The 22,174-nt window shown below is 37.9% G+C and overlaps 1 protein-coding gene across 1 annotated transcript in view; it reads right to left on the reverse strand.

The window, feature by feature from the left end:
- Positions 1–10,267: 10,267 nt before the first annotated feature.
- Positions 10,268–22,174, reverse strand: part of HAO1 (hydroxyacid oxidase 1) — a 47,451-nt gene continuing 35,544 nt past the window's right edge. The window contains exons 5-8 of the mRNA XM_007086822.3: positions 19,391–19,482; positions 13,000–13,158; positions 12,819–12,888; positions 10,268–10,960 (exon numbers count right to left, since the gene is read on the reverse strand). Coding sequence (XP_007086884.1) covers positions 10,890–10,960; positions 12,819–12,888; positions 13,000–13,158; positions 19,391–19,482 — 392 coding nt within the window. The 3' untranslated portion in view covers positions 10,268–10,889. The remainder of the gene's footprint in view (positions 10,961–12,818; positions 12,889–12,999; positions 13,159–19,390; positions 19,483–22,174) is intronic.

Raw genomic sequence — 22,174 nt, forward strand, 5'->3', positions numbered from 1 at the left:
GTGTCATGAGTTATAAAATCTCAATGGGACATTTTTAGGATGATTAAACAAAAATTCATTTTCTCAGAAGGACTAAATAAATATTAATTACTCACCCTGTTTTAGGGTCCAACTATTGCATGATTGAGATATGGCACACCTACATCACCTAACTTATTTGGCTATAGAGTCATTATTCAGAGTGGATCATAGGGCTTGCCTACTAAATACATCTAATATTTGGCCACATGATCTGACATATTCCAAGCAACTCTAAAGTTCTATGACTTTGCAACATTTCAACAATTTATCAAACTCAGTTTGGTAGTTATTTATTATAAAATGTGATAAAAATTTGAAATTATGAAATATATCCTTGAGAAAATTATACTTCTTAATTGTATAATATCTCCTGTTTAATTTCTATTTTGAAAATCAAACACAACTTCACAATAGCTATTCATGATCATAAAATATATGTAAAATCAGTATTCTTAGAATTTTCCATTACATACTTCAATTTTAAATTTCTAAATAAAATTTCACTAAGTATTTGCTATATCTGATGCCAAACACAGAATGTCAGAGTTGGTTCTAAAAAAAAATCTCTATAATATCCCCAACAAATTTTCAATGATTAATTTAACACACATTTATCTAATATAATTCCAGATAGTGTGCTGATAATATTCTACCACAAACAAGACAGAGAGATTCTCTGCTCTCATGGACATGAAAATCTAGCTTCTAGCACTATTTCCTCATGATTTTTCCTTATTGGTGTTTGTTTTGTACTTAGGACAACGTGGCGTAAGTTTACCCATGTATTTACTTAATAGCATGTAAGAAAGTAAAGATTATCATGTCAACCCCAAGACTGTGGTACCTTCCATAAGCATGACTTGATGTCCAGACATCTTTACCATATTGCTTGCTTTCCCCTGAATGCACTCAGTGTGGCAAGATCTGGAAGCAATGCTACATGAGTAGAAAGAACACATTTGAGAGATACTGTCTATTGTTCTTGACACTGCATTTCTGTCATACTAAAGGGTTAATAAGTATTACAGTTAGTGATAATAGAACTCTGACCTCTCTGAGATGAATATTCAAAGCACCAAAGAGCAGTGCAGAAAGCAGTGTGCCATAACAGAAGGAGATCTCTGTCACAAGCCCAGAGATCTGGATGGCATCCCTTACTCCAGTATTCATCATGGCATGACCTCAATGTTCAGAGAAATATCTGATGGCATCTAGGGTCCTCTAGGAAATTAAAGGTTATGTCCACAAAATTCCACTCTCCTAATGCTTCACACCTTTCACATAAAGCTAGTTAAAAGTTTTTTTTTTAATGACATATTGTTTTCGTAACTGATATGTTATCATGTGATAGCCAGTAACAAGCATAATTATTCATTTTACTGAACTGCTTCAATAGCAGACAAGGTATGATTATGAGCATTTTCTAACAGGGTCCCATATTTCTCAGTTTCATTCTTAATTCTTAGTTTGGTGGAAGCAAAAATGTAAATGAGTCTATACTAGAAACAATGTTGTCTCTTATACTGGATTGGACCACTGAGAAAACATGATGTATGCTTTATTTCTGAATGAGAGTTAAAAAACTCAGAAGGGTCAGCAGCCCATAACATAAATTGAAATTGATATGGAGAATTTGATTCTTGCATGATGTGAGTCTTCTCTTGTTGTTGCAGCTCTATCATCTCTCATTCCCCTCTATTGGGCAAGATAAAAAATATCCCAGGACCTTGTGAACCTTCACCATCAGGAAGGTTTGGATAAGCAACAAGAATGTGAACATTTATGAAAATTACTAGAGACTACATCATCTTCATTAATTCTTCATATATCATTATTAATTAATTTTAAAAAATATGTGTTGCTACGTTTTTACTTACCTGAAGTCTTTGAAGTATTTTGTAAGTAGGGGTGCTAACAGAGAGGATATTTAGAGGCAGAGAGAAGCTCCTTAGAGTAGGCATTTCAAATGTAGAGCCAGTTTGGGCATGAACCTCCCATGCCCTTTTCACCATGCCCTTCCTGTGAAAGAGCCAACAAGGAGTGTCAGGCTTTCCAAAGACCTTTCTTTCTATGTTTATTTACTTACACTTGCATCAATAAAGGATGGACAAGAGGTGGCAAAAGAAGTGAAAGCCAATCAAATCATGCTGGATAAATTGTTAACAGACCTGGAATAAGATTAGCCAAGAAACATTTAGCTAAAATAAGGTTTTGGGGGGGGGGGGGAAATCTGTGGATTTCATTTAGATTGTGTTTACATGACAACAAAGCATCTGGTCAATTTAGTGGAAAGTAGGCAAATTGTTTATGCAGTTGTGCAGACAAAACCACCAGTTGATCCAATGATTGCATTTTCAAAGTTATGGATTCTAGTTTTCATATACACTGCCTTGCCATAATCACGGATATTTAATAATCACATAAATTAAAACTTTTCTTCTCTTTTGCAGATTAACAGTTTACTAATGCCTGAATCTTCTAATATTTTCTTGGTTTATAAGATCGTTGCCTTTGTGTGTGTGTGTGTGTGTGTGTACGTGTGTGTGTGTGGTTGGAGTGCTGGAAATAGTGAATGTTAACCTTACTCAGTTAGACTATTGAAGAATATCTTAAAAGAGTTTCTTCCTGACTGCTTTTTTAGTGCATTTAAAAAAATTACTCTTTAGGGCACCTGGGTGGCTCAGTTGGTTCAGCATCTGACTTCAGCTCAGGTCATGATCTAACAGTCCATGGGTTTGAGCCCTGAATCGGGCTCTGCGCCGACAGCTCAGCCTGGAGGCTGTTTCGGATTCTGTGTCTCCCTCTCTCTGTGCCTCCGTCGCTTGTGCTGTCTCTCTCAAAATAAATAAACATTAAAAAAATAATAAATAAAAAATAGAAAAATAAAAAAATCACTACTTAAAACAGGAATGTTCACATTATAACACATATTAAATTATTGTTATTTAGAAATTCTCAAAAATTTAAGTCATTGCGTATTAATATTTAAAGTAAGAAGCATTGCTATAATGTTAATTAATATTGAAACCAAAACCATATTCTTGAATATGTTAAACCTATCGTCTACTATTATTCAGAAATTTTCCAAAAATCTGAGAGGTTTGCTCATTAATATTAAAACCAGATAATCTGGTATCAACAACAATAAAGAAAAATCAGAACCAAAGTGTGTTCTTGACTTTGGCAATGCTACTTGTTCATATGGCAAAGAAATTTGTGCTCCTGGATCAAGAAGATGCCAAATTTGCTTAGAGAAAGACTCCTTATTAATGCCAGTTGGCTATTTAGGATACTGGATTTTGTCTACTCTACAGGACATACTTCACTATGTCTAACAAACTTTGCTCATTCCTTTCAGATTTCCAAGACATCAGTCATTACACTACAAGGCATATATTCTTATTACTGTTATTTTTATAATAGCTTACACATATATATATCATTCCTTACAGTTTAAAAGGGAGTCACTATTCATTATTACATCTTATTGACTAGTAATATTACTATTCCGCCTACAGTATGAAAATTAACATTCAAGATTATTTTCTCAAGATATGCTCGCTAGTGGCTGGGTTGAGCCATAAATTCAAGACTTTAAAGCAAAATTCTTAGGATCTTCCCATAAACCACAACTGAAAGATTAATAAGAAAAACAAAACACAAAGCTGCTTCAGATCAAAAGAGTATTTTCCTTTAAAATAATTTAAAAACAATATTACATTTATTATTACAATTGATGCCCCTGCCATATAGGTAAGAGCTACTTTAACAGTTTATTATTTAATTGGGAAAGCTGCATTGAAAAGTCCTTATATCACTTGCCCAGGGTAACAAGGTATCAAGTTTGGTCCTGAGTCTATTAGATAAAATTTCTTTGATGCTTCAGGTTGTTCTGAATGTCTAGATGTATTCAATCCAGTATGGAACCAATAGGCCACATGTGAATACTTAAATTTAAATTAATCAAAATTAAAGAAAGTTGAAGCATTTAATATTGGGTATATTTCAAGTGCCCAATAGCCAGCCATATGTAGCTAATGGCTATTATGTTAGACAACACATATATAAAACTTTTTCATCCTCATTGAACATTCATGGAGTAGCCCTGGACTGGATAATAAGAATCTTTAAATAACTTTGTTTTAATGGAACAAATATCCAAAAATTTATAATAACCACTGATATTACTATTGTTATACCATTATTGGTCAAGCTAACATAAAAATAGAGGGCTGTGCTGTAAAAATATGTTAATAGTTGATATTGGTTGGGTTGGCTTTTTCACATTTAAATTAAAAATAAAACAGCATTCTAGGCATAGTTCTATTTTATTTTGTTTTGTTTTAAAGACAGAGAGAGAGAGAGAGAGAGAGAGAGAGAGAGAGAATGGGAGAGGAGCAGAGGGAGAGGAAGAGAGAGAATCCTAAGCTGGCTCCACACTAAGCAGTGTGGAGCCTGATGCAAGGCTTGATTCCACAACCCTGAGATCATCACCTGAGCCAAAATGAAGAGTCAGATGCTCAACTGACTGAGGCACTCAGGTGTCCTGGCATAGTTCTCTTTTTAAACTGAGTCATGTGATATTTCACATTACCTCACCTGAAACTATTAAAATTCATAGATAAGGAAATAGTTTTTCAGACACCAGGCTCTGTTCTGTTCTGTTTTGTTTTGTTTTGGGAGGAGGACACAGTAAACAGCAAGGGGAAGAAGGCCAGCCCATGTCCATTTCTCCACATCAGATTCAATGCCAGGTGGCAATCCAAAATGTCTACAAAAAGCAAGTGTGATCCCAAAATATATTCATCTGTCATTCAAATGTAAAAGCATGCAGCAGAGTTTTAAGCACACACAAACTCAAGGTATAAAGCTATTTTTGAAAATACAATTTCCAAAAAAAATGCAAGAAACCAAGAACACATGAATCAAAGTCAAGAACCAGGGAATGTGGAAGCTCTGAATATTGTAGTAAGTATTAAACCCATTTCAATGAAAATTGATACATTAAAAGAAAGTTAAAGGTTGTTTTCCAGGCTCCTGAATACCCTCTCCACAGGGTTCATGCCAAAGGAGTTTCATTCACCCTGCAGCATGAGTCTGGCTGCCGTTCATTCAATGCCTTTTCTTCCTGGGCACTACCAGCTGTGAAACTGGTAACCTATTGATAAATATGTTATTTTTTTTCCAGCTGCACCTGTACTCAATTCAACAATTTTGGAAATTATTGTTACATAGGAAGATGTTTTCTATTTTGATGGTATAAGACTAATAATATATTAAGAAAATTGAGAGGCAAGGGAGAGAAAAAGAGGATAGTAGGTATAAGAGGATAATTTCTTCATTTTTTATAGCAACAAGTTGACTGATACTGTCTACAAATGAAACATGTGTGTGCCAGAACAAAAAATTAGTCCAACCTCTTAAGTTTTTCATAATTTAAAAAATATGATGAACAGGCACTTTTATGCTGCATTTATTTTTTGAAAGAAGCATTTACCTTAATTTTAAGAATTCCTTTCAATTTCACTTTCTCTTCTACTAAATTCAGGTACAACTAGATTGAATATTTTACTTAAATGTAAAATGTATTGTGTTGTCCCATTCTATAGAAGCTGTTTCTATCTATCCAACTGCTATTTATTATATGGGTACAGCAATATCTGAAATAGTACTCACTTAACATAAGTAACAATTACCTCTACATGGTAAAATATATGATTCTTCTACTCTGTTGAATTGTTTGAAATCCTTAAAGATTTTTCACCAAAAAAATGTTAATTTTCCAAAATAAATAATATAAAAACAAAATACATATCAGAATTTGTTACCTTATGTCTCCTGTTAATAATTATTATTAATAAGACTTGCAATGCCAATAATCCATGATCTGTTCTCACATAGTTCACCATGCTATGTCTTCATTTCACAGCTTTCATTCTGCTAGGTCACTCAGATCTTCAGGATCCTAATCCAGTGCTTTTGGGCAGGTTGGCCCTGACCATTTCGTGAGGTTAGTAATGAGGCTCTAGCATATAACCAGAAGCATATTACCATAAACAACTCGATCAATGAGAAGATCCCACTCTTAGAAACAGACTGAGGAGTTTGACTGTAATGGAAAACAAATCAGCTTTCAAGATGGATGATCTAACCAGAGAATAACAGCTGAGAAACCAAGTCAGAATCTCTGCCCCAGTGATGCTGAATCAAATGAACAAACAAAATCAAATTCACTGTTTGCTTGAATTCAGCCCTTGTTTTGACATTATTCAGGGAAACACAATTCTTGATTTGTAGAAGATCCTGGAAAATCTTCAGCTGAACCTATGCTCATTATCTAAAATGATATTCAGAAAAAAAAATCAGTAGAGAAACAAAGATAAACTGGATAAAAATAAACATTTCTTATTCCCCCCAGCCAACTATGGGCAACCACATTAGGGAAAAAAGAAGACAGCTATTGCTCAAGTTAGATTTGGATAAAGACAGGAAATTGCATCTTTTAAAATAGATAAGATTTCCCATCACATAAACATATAATAATAGCCTTCCATCATTTGGGTTAACATTTATATTACCTAAAATAAACTCTCATCATGATGTTGTTCTATTATTGGCATGTGACAGAGTGCGTGTTGAAGCAAATGTAAGTTCAGAAAGCATCCTCTATCTTTATGTTACAAGAAACCTTCAGATTTTCCTAAACAGACAAACTTTGTTTTGTTGCTATGCAACTGACATGTAATACAGTCCATCAGACAGTAAATAGATTATGAATTTTACAATGAAAAGTCTTTTCTCCCTGTTCGAGAACAAGCCACAACTTCCTTTCATGCTGTACTAATCCACCACAACCCTCTAAAGCTGTTTCACAAATGCTAATGTTTTGGCAAGATAAATAAATGAATGAATAACACAGCAATGACACAGAATGCACTTTGCAAACTGCACGCTAAGAAGCATCAATACCATTCAATTCATTCCTATAGGACCGTGAACCTGGGCTCCCCAAGCCTGGTGGAGCGAAGGAAGTTTATTTCACACCCACAATCTTCCAGGGAGCAGGATCTATGTAAGCTTAAACAAAAGAGATTCTGAGAAATTCTGCTGGCAGGCACCCATCAGCGTTACATGTCTCAGGCATGACTCTGTACAGGGGCATAAGAGGCATTTTAGCCATGAGGGAAACATTTGTGAGGACAAGATGTTACAGGCGTTGAGAACCTGTGACTCGTGGGCCAGACATGGGCCGCAACCATGTTTAACATGACCTGCTCAATGTTCAAAATGTTAAATATTCACCAACATTTAAAATGTTTATGTAACAACATCGATATCTAGCTCCTTTCTTGAAAAACCAGAAAATAATACTGTGCATATATTCAGCTGGAATCGGCTTTCAGCAGAAAAACTGCAAATAACCCAACCAAGTAGCTCTAGGAGAATGGAGAGACAAATTGTGGTAGTTTCTACACTGGATGTACTACAGGGCAATAAATAGAACTAACAGCTGATATACTCAACAACACGAATGGATTTCACATACATGGTGCAAAAGAAACCAAAACAAAAAGCATACACTGTAAGGTTTCACTTATGCAAAGTTTAAGAACAGCCCACACTAATTTGTGGTGTTGGAAGTTAGCATAAGTCTACTTCTAGCAGAGCAGGTACTTTTGGGGACGATGGAAACATTCAGTATCTTGATCTGGGTGGTAGTGGTGGTGGTAAGGGTGTATATGTAAAATACATTCACCTATGCACTTAGGTTTCAACCCTCTACACACCTCACTGGAAGCACTTTCTACCTCAATAAGGAATAAGATTCAACAAAAATAATCGATTGGCTAAGGAGAAGTTGCCCTTTATAGGGGGGGCGTGGTCCACAACCAACAACTGGCTCATTACATGATGTGCCTGGCAAATCTGATTTGATGCTTCCTTCTCTACTAGATGGGCGGTTCTCAAGGTGTGCTGCCCAGAAGAGCCATATCAGCCTCACCTGGAAGCATGTTAGAAATGCAGATTTCCAGCCCCTCCCCAGACCTGCTGCATCAGAATATATAGGCATGAGGCCTAGCACTCTGTTTTTTTTTTTTTTTTAACGTTTATTTATTTTTGAGACAGAGAGAGACAGAGCATGAACAGGAGAGGAGCAGAGAGAGAGGGAGACACAGAATCTGAAACAGGCTCCAGGCTCTGAGCTGCCAGCACAGAGCCTGATGCGGGGCTCAAACTCACGGACCATGAGATCATGACCTGAGCTGAAGTCGGACGCTTAACCGACCAAGCCACCCAGGCACCCCCCTAGCACTCTGTTTTAATCAGTCCTCTGGGTGACTGTGATACACTCTACAGTTTGAGAAATACTACTCTAGAGCACTATACACATTAAATTAGTGACATTCAAGGAAAGCAGGGTTGGTCTATATTCAACTATCCATTCCCTTTGACCCCTTCCCAACGTATTTCAGAAAACTCAGAACAGAAATGTCATGTGGCTTCTTCAGAGAACTTCTATCAAGTTCATGAAACAAATTCTCAGCAGGAGACATGCAACCAACATGCTCCATTTCTGTCTCAGCCATCAGATAGCTTTAGTGTTAGTATTATTACACCTGGACTGGAGACACTCTCAAAGGAAAGTAAAAATGACTTTGTATCTTTCTGGTAATGGAAATAATATATACCATAAAGGCTTCAGTGATATTATACCTCTGTAGGAAAATTGAAAGTCTACATTCAAGTAGGTAGCATGGCTGAGGAGGTCATAAAAGTGTCCAGAAATTCAAAAATTAAGACCACGAATCCCCAGTCTCACATAAGTTGCATAAAATTTTCTTAGAATGCCATGTGTGGATCTCCATTTGCTGGGAAAGTTATCAACTTTTTATTTTCACCTCTCGGCCACATACTATGATGTAGTCAAAGTAGACATTCTTTGCCGACAGCAGAGGCATTTCAAAATCAGTTGTGGGAATCAAAGAGGTGCTTCTTATATGCCTATTAAGTAACATTAATCGTACAGGCATTAAACAGTTACATGATATGACAATGATATTCCTTCTCTGCATTTGGAGAAAATATTGAGGGGTAACTATTCCTTTCTATCAGATTAAACGATTTTTTATCAGACTAAGTCAATAATTTTAGAAAGAAAGAGCTATGACATTCCATCTTTCCAACTATGACATTCCATAGTATTTGGGAATGGCCCAGCATTTAAAGGGAGAAAAGAGGGAGGGAGAGAGAGAGAGATTCGAGAATAATAAAACAAAGTGATAAAACGTAACATAAAAATCGTATTTTTAGTTAGTGATTCTATCCATTGTTTCATTTACTATTTCACAGGGGTTGAACAACCAGGGAGATGGCAAAAAATTAAATTTCAAAGTTATTTTGGCTACCAAGTTTACCACTAATCTGCCAATGCCAGGTTTCAGGAACAAATTTAAAAGTCACATGACCAGGGCTTCTAGAGCGCAAGGCCAGTACAGCTACACAGTACCTCCACACTCAGAAGGGGGCCTCACACTGGGGTTTAATGCTCTGTGGTTGTTGGATTCAAATTCTTAATAATTTTACCTTTGAGTTTGTGTCTTATAAGTAAAAGTCATTGGGACAATGAAACGTGTTAAGGGCTTGGAGCCTAGAATCACACAATGTCCCATCTCCTGCCATCTGCCCACCTCCCCTAAATGAGTCCTTGGCAGCTGGCTCACCCACCTGTCAGTGACAGTGCCACTGTCCACCTCTGGCTGAGTCCTGGGAACAGGCATCGGAGAGTCAGAACATATCACAGAGCAGTGTTCAGGCACCTGTGAGGGTCTACACTTGCTCTGTAAGTAACCTCGTACCCAAGGAAACAGGACATTAAATAGCAAATAAAGGATACCACGACAGGTTAAGAGAAAAACTGTGGAAGGAAAGAAAGGACATTTTCCTGCTTTTTGAGCAAGGGCATCACATTTTCATCTGGCATAATCCTCATAAATTATGCAACTGGCCCTGCTTATGACTCTAAGTGGAAAAGAAGCAAAAGAATAAAGAAGAGCTAGAAGGTATAAGAGAATTAGTGGGGGAACAGGGCAGTTACTAGGGTTCAGAGATTAAATGGTTGAATTTCATCTTGTTATGAATAGACCAGATACACTCTTTTCAAAAATGCTTTATTTTTTTCTGATTAAGAAGAGATATAGATATAGATATAGATATAGATATAGATATAGATATAGATGTCATAAAATATTCAGATACCTGCAGGCACTAAAGATGTGAACAGAAATCTACGTTCAAAGAAGTAGCATAAGTCAGGGTGTTAAAAAGTATCCAGAAAGTCACATATTCCCACCAGCTCGACCCAATTCTATCAAGGGCTACCTCCTCCGTGTTGGGAATCTAAATCTTCTGTTTCTCCTGGCATGGTCCAACCTTTTGAACCTGAGCTTACAACTTAAGAACCTGGCTTAAGGATATCTAAACACAATGCAAATTAATAAACAGTGAGATCATTATCTTTTTACCTCAGTGGTAGCTACCTCCAATTTTACCAAAGGATATCTTTTGTTTTTCAGCACTTTAGCCTGCCAGGGGATGACGTTGTCTAAGCACATTTTCAATGTTTTCTTTTTAACAGTTAATATATTTCCAGGATGCAAGTCCATTTCTTTCTAAAAGGTTCCTAGGACACCCATTGAAAAGTCAAAAGCAATGAGCTCAAAGGGGTTGCTATTTTGTTGGAGAAGAACGACACCCTTTGTATTGAAGTGGGGATTGCAGACTGTGGTCACCCTCTGCACAGTGTCTCTTTGTCAAGTAATACATGCCGGAAAAAAAAAATAATACAGATGGGAAAATATTGTGCACTGTCAGATCTTGGAAACGGCCAAAGGATTTTTCCTCACCAATGTCTTGTCGATGACTTTCACGTTCTGGCACCCTGAGAAAATAATGCATACATTTAATATGACATGAATGCAATAATAATCAGGCAGGTAATCGTTTTCCCAAGGAATGTAAAACTTGACAAATGTAAGGTTTATGATTCAAGGTAGGCTTGCCAAATCTTATGTGGCACGAGACCATTTTTATTACCTAAACAGTCCTTAACACAAAATGACTGGCACATATTTTTATTAACACAAAGAGTATATTCTTTCTGCCACATTTAATAGAGAGTCAGTGGCTGAAAGCTCTCTTTTAGGATATGTCTGCAGCAAATTAAAATGCAGAGTGAGGATTCACAGAATGGCATACTGCTCACTGAGGCTGTGTCCACACAGGCTCAGCACAGTAGGAGTAGACCATTGATCTCAGGAATTCTATCCATGAGGACAATCTGGGTGACATGGATCACAGAAAAGGAAACTCTCATTACCTTTGGAAGTTGATCATTGGACTCAATGTCATTCTTTGCATTTCAAGGTCCATTCTGAGTCAGATTCAAAACAGCCACTAGTAATAAGGTGATTTTTTTTTAATTTTTTTTACTTATTTCTTCAGCAAATATTATTTAAGTGCCAGGAGCTGCTCTAAACACTGGGGATGCTGAATTGAATACAACAAAGATCCCTGTCTCATTCATCTTGTATTCTACAGAGCTAAAGATAATACATGATGCAAATAATTTAAAAAGTAAATGAAACGATAGATGGTTTATAGAAGGTGATAGGTGCTGTGGGAGAAGAATGAAATAGTAACAGGGAAAGAAAACTGGAAGCTGAGCAGGTGGGTGGAGGATGGACTGCCATTTTACATAGGGTGGTCAGGATGTTGAGAAAAGGTGATCTAAGTTATGACTTGAAGGACGTGAGGCAGTTAGCCATGTAGACACCCGGGAACAGCATCTGGAAAGATGGAATGGTCACTGCAAAGGCCTTAAGGCTGAAACATGTCTGACATAGGGAACAGCAGGAGGTAAATGTGGCCTGGGCAGAATAAGCAAAGGTGACAGCAGGAGATGAGGTGAGAGGGGTGACAGAGGTCAAGCTACATAAAGGTCTTGTAGACCATTGTAAGGACTTTGGCATTTACACTGAGTAAATAAACCAAGAGCCATTGGAGGGTCCTTATCAGAACAGTGGCATGATCTGAATTAACGTGTAAAGAGATCATTCTGACTGCTGTGATCAGGGTGGGAGGGTGAGGTAGGCAAGGACAGACAGACAGACAGACCTGCAATATCAAGGGGACAGAGGGACTGATTAGAAAGAAACACAGAGAAACTCTTGTAATAGCAAGTGAGGTTAGGTTCTGACAACATTTTGCAGATAGAGGTCCTGTGGATGTGAGGGTGTGAGGGAAATGAGGAGTCAAAAATAACTCAAGGTTTTTGAAACAATGGTATTAACATAAACTGAGATCGGAGAGTCTGCAGGTTGAGTAGTTTCAATAGGAAAAGTTTGTAGTTTCATTTGGGACGGGTAGAGTTTGAGATGCCACTTAGACATCCCAGTGAAGGTGTTGACTAGCCAGTTAGATTTTTTGTTCACGTGTTATGAGATAAGGAAGAGTATAGTGTAGGCTTCACCCTTCAGGTACTCACACTCGCCAACATATCCCTGGTGAGACTGTCAAAGGTAGAGGCTTAGCGACTGTTGCTGGCTGTGTACACTGAGCACTTCCTCTGTTCAGAGGATTCTGCACTAGAGATGTAAACATGGAACCAACTTCAAATTTAATTACAGCCCAAATGAGTCCATCTTCTTCCCCCTCAAGTTTACTTCTCTCCACCAAGGAGCCTGGCCTAAAGCCCATAAGAAGAAAAGAAAGTTGAAAAGGAGAATGGCCAGTCTTACCACTCAGAGCCATTGCCAATCGGAATTCTTCCTTTAGGATCTCAAGGATGTCTTGAACACCTTTCTCTCCCTAAGCAAGTAAAAAGATACAGATCTTTCAGGTAAGTCAGTCTGACTTAATTCATGCATTTATGTCACTGTAGTTCTGTTTTATATATTTATTTCTTCATCCTCCAATTACCTGGGACGCCAAGCCCCAAATGATTGGCCTCCCCACAAACACAGCCTTGGCTCCCAGGGCTAGAGCTTTCAGGACATCGGTGCCTTTCCGAACACCCCCATCCAGGAAGACTTCCACCTTCCCTTCCACAGCCTCCACGATTTCTGGCAAGGCATCAATCTGTAGGGAGAAGTGGTCAATAATGTGACGGTATGCATGTTAAATTGTTACCCAACTCAATCTCCACAGCCATTGACCATCTGACAGGATTTAGCGTTAAGGAAGCTAAGCAGGTTTGGAATCAACACTAAAATTTTTCCCTCCTGAAAGAGTAGGGTGCAAATGTTAGTAAGTAAAAACCAACTAAATTTTCAGTTGAGTGGCTTATTTTTATTTCAAAATTGAACTTTTTTCAAATTTTTTTCAAATTTAAAGACCATGATTTAATAAAATATAAGCATAATTTTAATACATGTAATGACCTTTTATAGCTATGCTTTATAAAATGTATAAAAACAAATGAAATACTAGCTCATGTAAATTATTCTGTATATTATTTACCTGTTGAAAAGCAATTGTTAAAATTAATACTTAATTGTCCATGGAAGCAGTGGTACATAAAAATGCAAGCAGGGCTACTAATGAAAAACCTAGTCTCTGATTTCCTCATCCAATATATTTTGCATCTACCCATCTATTAGGGAACTCTCCATGAAAATATTTTTCTTGCTTTATTTTTTGTTTGTTTGTTTATTAATTTATTTTATTATTTTTTAATGCTAATTTACTTTTGAGAGAGAAAGAGAGATAGAATGCAAGTGGGGGAGGGGCACAGAGAGAGGGAGACAGAATCCCAAGCAGGCTCCAGGCTCCGAGCTGTCAGCACAGAGCCCAACACGGGGCTCGAACTCATGAACCGTGAGATCATGACCTGAGCCGAAGTCGGACACTTAACCAACTGAGCCACCCAGTGCCCTTCTTTGCTTTAAAAGGACCAAGACCACATGCACCTTGAAGGTCCTCATCTGGATTGGCAATTGATGACGGACTTATATCAGCACCAAAGAACACAAGAGACTCATAGAGGTTGATCTGGTAGATGGCAATATTGTTCCTGATCCTTCACATCACTCTGAAACCACTCCATTTCCAAGGTAACTTTGCAGTGTTTCCTTCTAAAGGAAACAGAGTGCACTTGCCTGCTCCTTGACATTGGCCTTGGCCTTGCAACTTACTTTGGCCAATAACATGTGAGCAGAGGTGGCAGAGTGCCATTCCTGGACATAGACCTTAAACGACCTCATACATTTCAACTTTCTCTGGCACATGTGCCACTTGCCATGAGAGGAGAACCTCCTGGGCAATGCTTTCCCTTTCCTGGGGCCCCAGAATAGATATTCAGGAATTCAGGAAGCAAAGCTAGCCCAGCTAAGCCCAGCTGGACATGAAATTTGGAGCACAGCCACCTAACCAGTACCAAGTCCAGATCAACAGCCTGCCCCCGCCCCCTTCCAGTTGACACAAAGTTTCATGGGAATAAATGACTGCAGATTTAAGTCGCTGAGTCTGGAATCTGTTGTCTCATAGTATTATGTGGTAATAGCTAATGCAGTTGGCTAATAGCCAATACAGTTAGTAGCTAATAGCTGATACAGTTGTCTATTTTTATGTAAATCTTTGCACTTGAGAATGCAAACAATTCACAAGGTGACCTGTAGGCCAAAATCTGTAGAAATAACCCACATTCATTCCAAAATATTTAAGTATAAAATTAAGTCCAATCCACATCTAAAATGTATGCTGAAGAAGCTACCATATGTTCGAGTGCAGTTTTCCTAGACATAATTGTACTGAAATCACTCAAAGGCTTTCCCACTTTTCCCCTGAAATTTTAGAGGCTAAACTTAAATAGAGTTTTATGTAAAGGGCTGAAGACCAAACCCGGCTACACATTTGGAGGAAGTGAAGGCAACTTTTGGCATGCGGCCCCTAAGTGTTTGGCAGGTAATGTGATTTTCCCCTTTTCCTTTTGGCTTTTCTGCCTTGCCAAACATGCTTTGGATCCATTTACATGTGCCCCTTTACCTATACATAGTCCTCCTTTTACAGTCAGGCAAGTTACATCAACATATAAATGCCACAATTTCCAAGAGATGATGCAAGCTATAATTAAGCGTATTTCCCCATTTGAAACCAAAACCAAAGAAAAATATTAGCTAGCTTGGGTTCAATACACATTTTCAAAGTCACGCAAATCAAGTCTGTTTACGTTATTTCCAATGCCCAACCTGGCCTAAAAGGAAACTAATAAGGATACTTAAAATGTGAATTCTGGGCTGTATAACGGAACCCAGATTGGTGTTTTGTGTGTCTGTGGACAAGGATGTTCTATCCACTGCTGAGTTTTTCTGTCTTCCCCCTTTTTTCTTTCAGTAGCTACAGTTCTGCTGGGTATATATTTCAGAGAATAATTCTGATCAGAGGAGATTAAATAAATAAATACAGTAGACAAATCCACTATTTTATGACTGTTATGTTTCCTTTTTTCAGCTTATTACACATCTCAGAGACCATTCATTTTGGCTTTTCTTTCCTTAGTGGTTCTTTAGACAACTAATTGTGGGCTCACCTCTGGTGGGGTTAATCTAAGGGAAAATGTGGTAAAATCCCAATATACTTGCTAACTCATCCATCCATTCACTGGCTTACTAAACACTTTATTGAGGACATGCTTTATTCAAACCAGTATGCAGATGGTCTAAGGGAGCCAAAAAGAATCCCACAGGGTTGTGACTCGCAATGAAACTTTTTCCCATTCTTGCCGACGTCACACTTTTCCAGGATGTTCCCTGTCCCACAAAACTTCTACTCACAGGGAGCTCTCACCTTTCTATCTTCCCACAGCATCCATCAATATACTTCTGATGGCTGACGTTTGGGGCATGGAACCCTTTAAAGGTCTCAAACCAAAGCAATTGAACACAGACAAAGCATATAAAATCAGAGCTGATTTAGTTAAAAGCAAAAGAGCCAGAGTTCACATTACTGTCTGGAAATATTCCTCTGACCCTATACCCCACTCCACTCATCATACATCATACCAGGACGCCCTGGGTGGGGTTTCTACTAAGCGTGTTTAGGAAATCACTGGTTCCTATAGGCTTAACTATTTACTATCGCAAGAATGCCTGCAATTATTTTCCTCCCTAACTTCATTTCCTTGCAATGTGACATTTCTACTCCTCCCATCATGAGGAGGGGGGCGGTGGGCATGGGGATAGGAGAGTCTATTTTCCCATCCCTTGCGTCTGAACTACCCTTGTGACCTACTTTTATCGATGGAATGTAGAGAGAATAGAATGGAGAGAAGCTACAATGTGCCTATTCTAAGCTTCAGTCTGAAGAGGCCTTACATGTCTGCAATTACCCTCTAGGAAACCTGCCATCTTGTGAGAACCAACCTACCTAATGTGAGACAATGCAGAGCTGTCCCTACTGAGGCCACCCCACCCCAGCCTGTCCTAGTCAACCCAGCAGCTGACCACGTGCATATGAGTGAGCCCAGCCGAGACCAGAAAGACCTCCTAGCCAATCTCAGCCCAAATTTCCAACTCACAAAATTGTGACATGAAGGAACAGCTATTGAATTTTGGCCAGTAACTTTCCAAGTGGTTTGTTACACGGCAAAGGCTAACTGATACATCAGCGTATCTCAAAGGTAGAATTACATGGATCCCTTTAAAAAAATATATATATATATCTCGGATCTCATAGAATGTGCTCAAGGACTCAATTTTGGAAACACTTGACTTAACAACCCAAATATTATTTTATGAAAATTTTTTGTAGACAAACATTTTCACAAAAAAAGATTGTCATATATATATATATATATATATATATATATATATATATATGTATGCGGAGCCCAACTCAGGGATTGATCTCCCAGCTGTGAGATCAAGACCTGAGCTGAAATCAAGTGTTGGACTCTTAACCAACTGAGCCACATAGGCGACCCAAGAATATTTTTAAGCTTAAGGTAGTTTAGGTCCAGTTAGCATCAAAACAAAAATGAAAAATTGAAAAAAATGCTTCTAGAATTCAAAGACTCCAGAGAATCTGTTCTTGGACCCCAGTTTGAGATATTCCAGTACAATGGGTTTTGAAAATTGATTTGATGCTGTCATTTTGATCTCTAATTACTTCAAAAGGAAGAGCAATCTTTTTTTTTCTTTCTTTTCTTTTTTCTTTTTTTCTTTTTTTTTTTTTTGAGTGAGCTCTACAGCCAATGTATGGCTTGAATTAATGACCGCAAGATCAAGAGTCACATTGTCTATCAACTGAGCCAGCCAGGTGCCCCTCTTCAAGAGTGATATTGGCCACATTATTACCTTGAGTGTAAGGACATTGGCCTAAACTTAATTTGTAACTATTTGCTCTTCATCTCAAAACCTACACACTGAGGGAAAAACATCTTCAGTGTAAGCTGAATCTAATCTCACATTTCTCTCACCACCATGGGCCTTAAATTTGCTCTAAAGTATGAGGCAAAAGTCAAGCAGGCATCTCCTCTCTTGCACACAGCATGTGAAGGGGAGTGTCATTGTTTTTTTTAAAAGTCTCAGAGACCACAGCTCAAAAAGCCCTTTTAGATAAGTTTCCATATCCCCTCAGCCAGAGGGAAATAAACCACACCATTTAGATATTTTCCCCTTAAAATCTAGTTAGATTTGATTTCAGTAGATTTAGATTTTATTTTTAGAAAACAAACTTAATTTGGCCTGCACACTAAGTCTATGTCTTCATACACAAGAGAGGCATAAATCTGCAAAAGAGCCTTGAGCTGTGACCAGGTTCTCCTCCCTGCCCAGAGGGGGTCTTCATTCTCCACCTCCCTTTCCCTGCAGGCAACATTTAAGAAGACTGGTCTCTATAAGTAAAGCTGAATTAGAAAGGACTGAAAACTTCCAGTTTTGTGATTTGATTCTTGACTCTGTGATCCTACAGTGTGCAAAGATGAGTTCATTCCTACCATTGATGCTTTAGGAAAAATGGAGTACAAACATGGACGACATCCAGTATTCCCCTGTCATCATTTAGTCTGTCCCAAGACCCACACAACTAGTCTATGGACTTATCTAAATCTCCCTGATAGTTCAGTGAAGAGTAATCCATTACTACTTAACTAAATTATTTCTCCTACTGTACTTCCAGTTGTTTGAGTAAATTCACTGGTCATCCTAATTAAAGCCATCCATATAATAACCATGACTGAGTGATTCTGATAACAGGGGTCAAATGCTTTTGGCCCTCCTGGGACTAACTGCTCTCCTTCACAGTTTTAACTCAGTCCCACAGCTTTCAAGCCAATTTGGTTTACTTTATTTATTTATTTATTTATTTATTTGAGAAAGAGGGCACAAGTGAGTAAGGGGCAGAGAAAGAGGGAGAGAGAATCCCATGAGGGACAGAGAGAGATGGAGAGAGAGAAGTGGGGCTCACCCAAAGCGGGGCTCGTGTTCACCCAAACAGGGTTCGTGTTCATCTGAAGTGGGGTTCAAACTCAGGAATCCGTGAGATCATGACCTGAGCCGAAGTCAGATGCTTAACAACTGAACCACCCCAGGGTCCCTGGTTTACTTTATGTCTACATTCTGGATTCTGATTTGCCTGGCACAGTTTGTACAGTGTATTAAAAAAATCATAGATGCATACTGGAATCTCGTGGGTAGCTTTAAAAAATACAGGTGCCTATGCCCCCTGTCCCCAGATATTCTGATAAATTGATGTATTATGCAGCTTGTGCATCAGGAGTCTTTGAAGTTCCCCAGGTGATTCTAATATGCAGCCAAGGTCATGCACAGCTCAAGCAAAGTAGCCCATTTGCAGCTGACCTCTCACCTGGGCTGTAGAATTTCTATTCCTTTCCCCACCCACCCAACCTCTCTCTGTAGCTGTTCAACTCCCACAGTCACAGGAAATTTCAGTCTTTCCTTCCTCCTGACCTCTTATACCAATGATGTCAAACTCCACCCAAGTCTTTTATAATTACAATGAGTCTGTTAGCTCCTCTTAACTCTCAGGACATAACCATTTCTCTTATACTCTAATTTACGTTATACCTCTCAGTGTACCTATGAATACAAGGATAATCCCTGCCCACAAATGACTTATTTTTTAATGATGACTTTTAAAAGTTTACAAATAACTGTACTGGACTAATTAATGATCAAATTTAGGTAGTTATATGCCACTACATTTAAAATCAAAGATCTCATATATTCACATATATTTTACCTTGAGTATTCACACACACACAATACACAGGGTAGAGGTAAATACAGAGATACCCCAACTGTGATAGAAATGAAACCTCCAAAGGGAAATCTCAGCATTTGCTGAAACTCACGGTGGCTGGCACCCCATCAAGTTGTCGAGCCCCATGATTCGACACCAAGATCCCATCCAAACCATGTTTAACTGCCTCCCTGGCATCATCACCTAGAAAGAGAAAGACAGCCATTGTATATGAAAAGGCAATTTAACAGAAGACATGGGTTTAGAAATTGAAAGGTCCCAGTCAAAGGGAGGCTGACCTCATACCTTGCTCAGAATCTTTAGCATAGGAATACACCAAGGGTTAGGTCTAGAATAGTAGTGATAGTTTCCTTGACCAAAGTGTTAGCATTGACAACAATTTAATGATGGCATAAAATTTTCAGTAGATATCAAATTGATATGCAGTTAAAATTTATTTAGTCTCACAAGGAAGTACTCCTACTAAGCATTTTTATTATTATTAATGAGATAATACCATTTAGTGTTTAGCAGAATTACCCCTTTGCAATTTGCATAGCATAAAAGAATACATCAGTGGAAAGCACCTTAAGTGTAACAGAAAAGGGACAAATCTATTCCAAAAACATTGTTTAATACAAAGTTATGTCTTCAATAATTATCTTAAGTTGTATTGTTCTATAATTAAATGTATTTCACCCATTGAAGTATATGAAAATGTACAAAAATTAAAATTATATGCTGTCTCTAATCATGCTTCAAAATATATCAACTTCTGAAAATACAGTTTTAAAATAGATTAACATTCTCTCAAATCAATTCCCAGCACACTTTTTATATTTTATATTTCAAACTATTGTTTTCAGCATGCTCCCAATAAAAACACATTTGCTAACAGAATCAGGCAAATGACACTAATACTCAAATTTAACACTCAGAAATAGTTGGCCTAAGATTGTAGTGAAAAGCATATTTAGGAAATGTAACCAAATGGATACCAAACATTGTATACATTCATAAATCCAGCAATGGAGATCAAGGGCAGACCTGACCAAGAATAATGAAAAAAGATTCATAAGAGAATCTGTAATTCTGACCTTTTTTAAACTGTATGCTAAACCATCATTTTCGAACCTGTGTTTTATTGAGTGCTAGTTTTTAAGTATATCCATTTAAATAAATGATGCTAGTATTATTTCTCTTCTAAAACTATATGTACATGAAAATGTTAAACTCATGGTTCATGGACTGAATGTTTGAATCCCTCTAAAGTCTGTATGTTGAAACCTTAACCTCCAATGTGATAGTATCTAGAGATGGTGCTTTTGGAAAGTGATTAAAGTTAGATGAGTTCATGAGAGTGGGGCTTTCATGAGGGTATTGGTGCCCTTATAAGAAAAGATCAGAGAACTTACTTGCCCACCCAATCTCCACTCATAACAATGAACACGTCATATGAGCACACAGTGGAACTTTACTGTTAACTAGGGGCTACTGGACTGTGAGCTCCTTAAGTGTCAGAGCCGAGAACAGCATCATGTCATATTGTCAATGTTTTCCACCCATAGGTTGTCCCAGCCATTCATTCATTTCTTTAGAAAGGATGGAGCAACCATGTGAAGTGGCCCATTGTTGCACAAGCGATGAGGGAGGACAGGATGGCTGGCTTCTGTAAGAGCTTCACAAGCAGAACTCTCATGAATCTCCTGGCTTTCTTCTCCGCTTCTCATCTTCCATCTCGGTCACACTTGCAGACTAGACCCTGGGTGCCTCTCAGACAATTATTACAGAATCTCCTGTCTCCTCCAGGGCTTCCTCTGGGCCTATCATGAGGGGGAGTTTTCTTTGCATTTCCTCCTATAAACACGTTCCCTTACATTTTGTGTCTCTCATAAATCTCTTGAAGTTTCTCTGTTGTGTGTGTCCCTTATCTTTCATTCCTCTGCTGTCATAAGACTTATGCAGTTTTGTATGTCTCTACTTTATTTTCAGTGGCTTAATGGGTTTGATGAGAGGGTACATATCTACTCAGTCCATTATTTGGAACCAGAAACCCAATATATTATCATTTAAACTCTGTTTGGGTAAATGGTTCTTTAAAAATATGGCCTTAATACAATGTAAAGTGTATGTGGGATTGGGGAGGTTTGCTTTGGTTATCTAATTGTGTGCATGATACCAAACATCAAAAGTAAAAAAAAAAAAAATCAAAATACATGTAGTTACAACCTATGTTCTCAGAAACTGAATATTATCAGTAAACCGATCCTATACAATATGAAAAAAAAAAATGATTAACTGCTTAGGGTTAGTAGTTAGACCACCTGAATTTGAATTTGGATCTGCTACTTGCCTGCTACATAAGTGGCAAGCTTCTTAACCTCTCTGTGCATCAGGGTTCCTAAGTCATAAAATAGGGATAGTAATTCACATAAGATTGGCTTGTGAATTAAAGTAGTTGAATGAGTGTTTAGAAAGTGCCTGACACATGTTGAGGACTCAAATATTAACTGTTACTATTAATTTCATCTGATGGTGCAGGAAGTATAAACTCAGATGAGTAAGTGGAGGAAAATTCGTTTGCTGGATGCCTTTGGCAAGTCTGTTTGAGTTTTGTTTATAACAATAAATTTTCATCCTGGTCAGGATTATGATTATAAAGAGCCTTTCATTTGAAGTAAGCACTGCTTAAGTAACAGTTTGTTATCTCCTATCATTTCAAGTGGTTTTCCAGGTTCTTCTAGGCAGTGCTGGGAATGTAGGGGGAAATGATAGAATGGTTTACTCAGAAGATAAGATCCTGAGTATCTGGAGAAGCAAAGTAAGAATAATTTATGACCAGATATGAACCCCTTTCATTAACTGCTTATGAAGCCTTGTCCAAAGTTTCACATTT

Source organism: Panthera tigris, chromosome A3 (genome assembly GCF_018350195.1).
Source record: "Panthera tigris isolate Pti1 chromosome A3, P.tigris_Pti1_mat1.1, whole genome shotgun sequence".
NCBI lineage: Eukaryota > Metazoa > Chordata > Mammalia > Carnivora > Felidae > Panthera > Panthera tigris.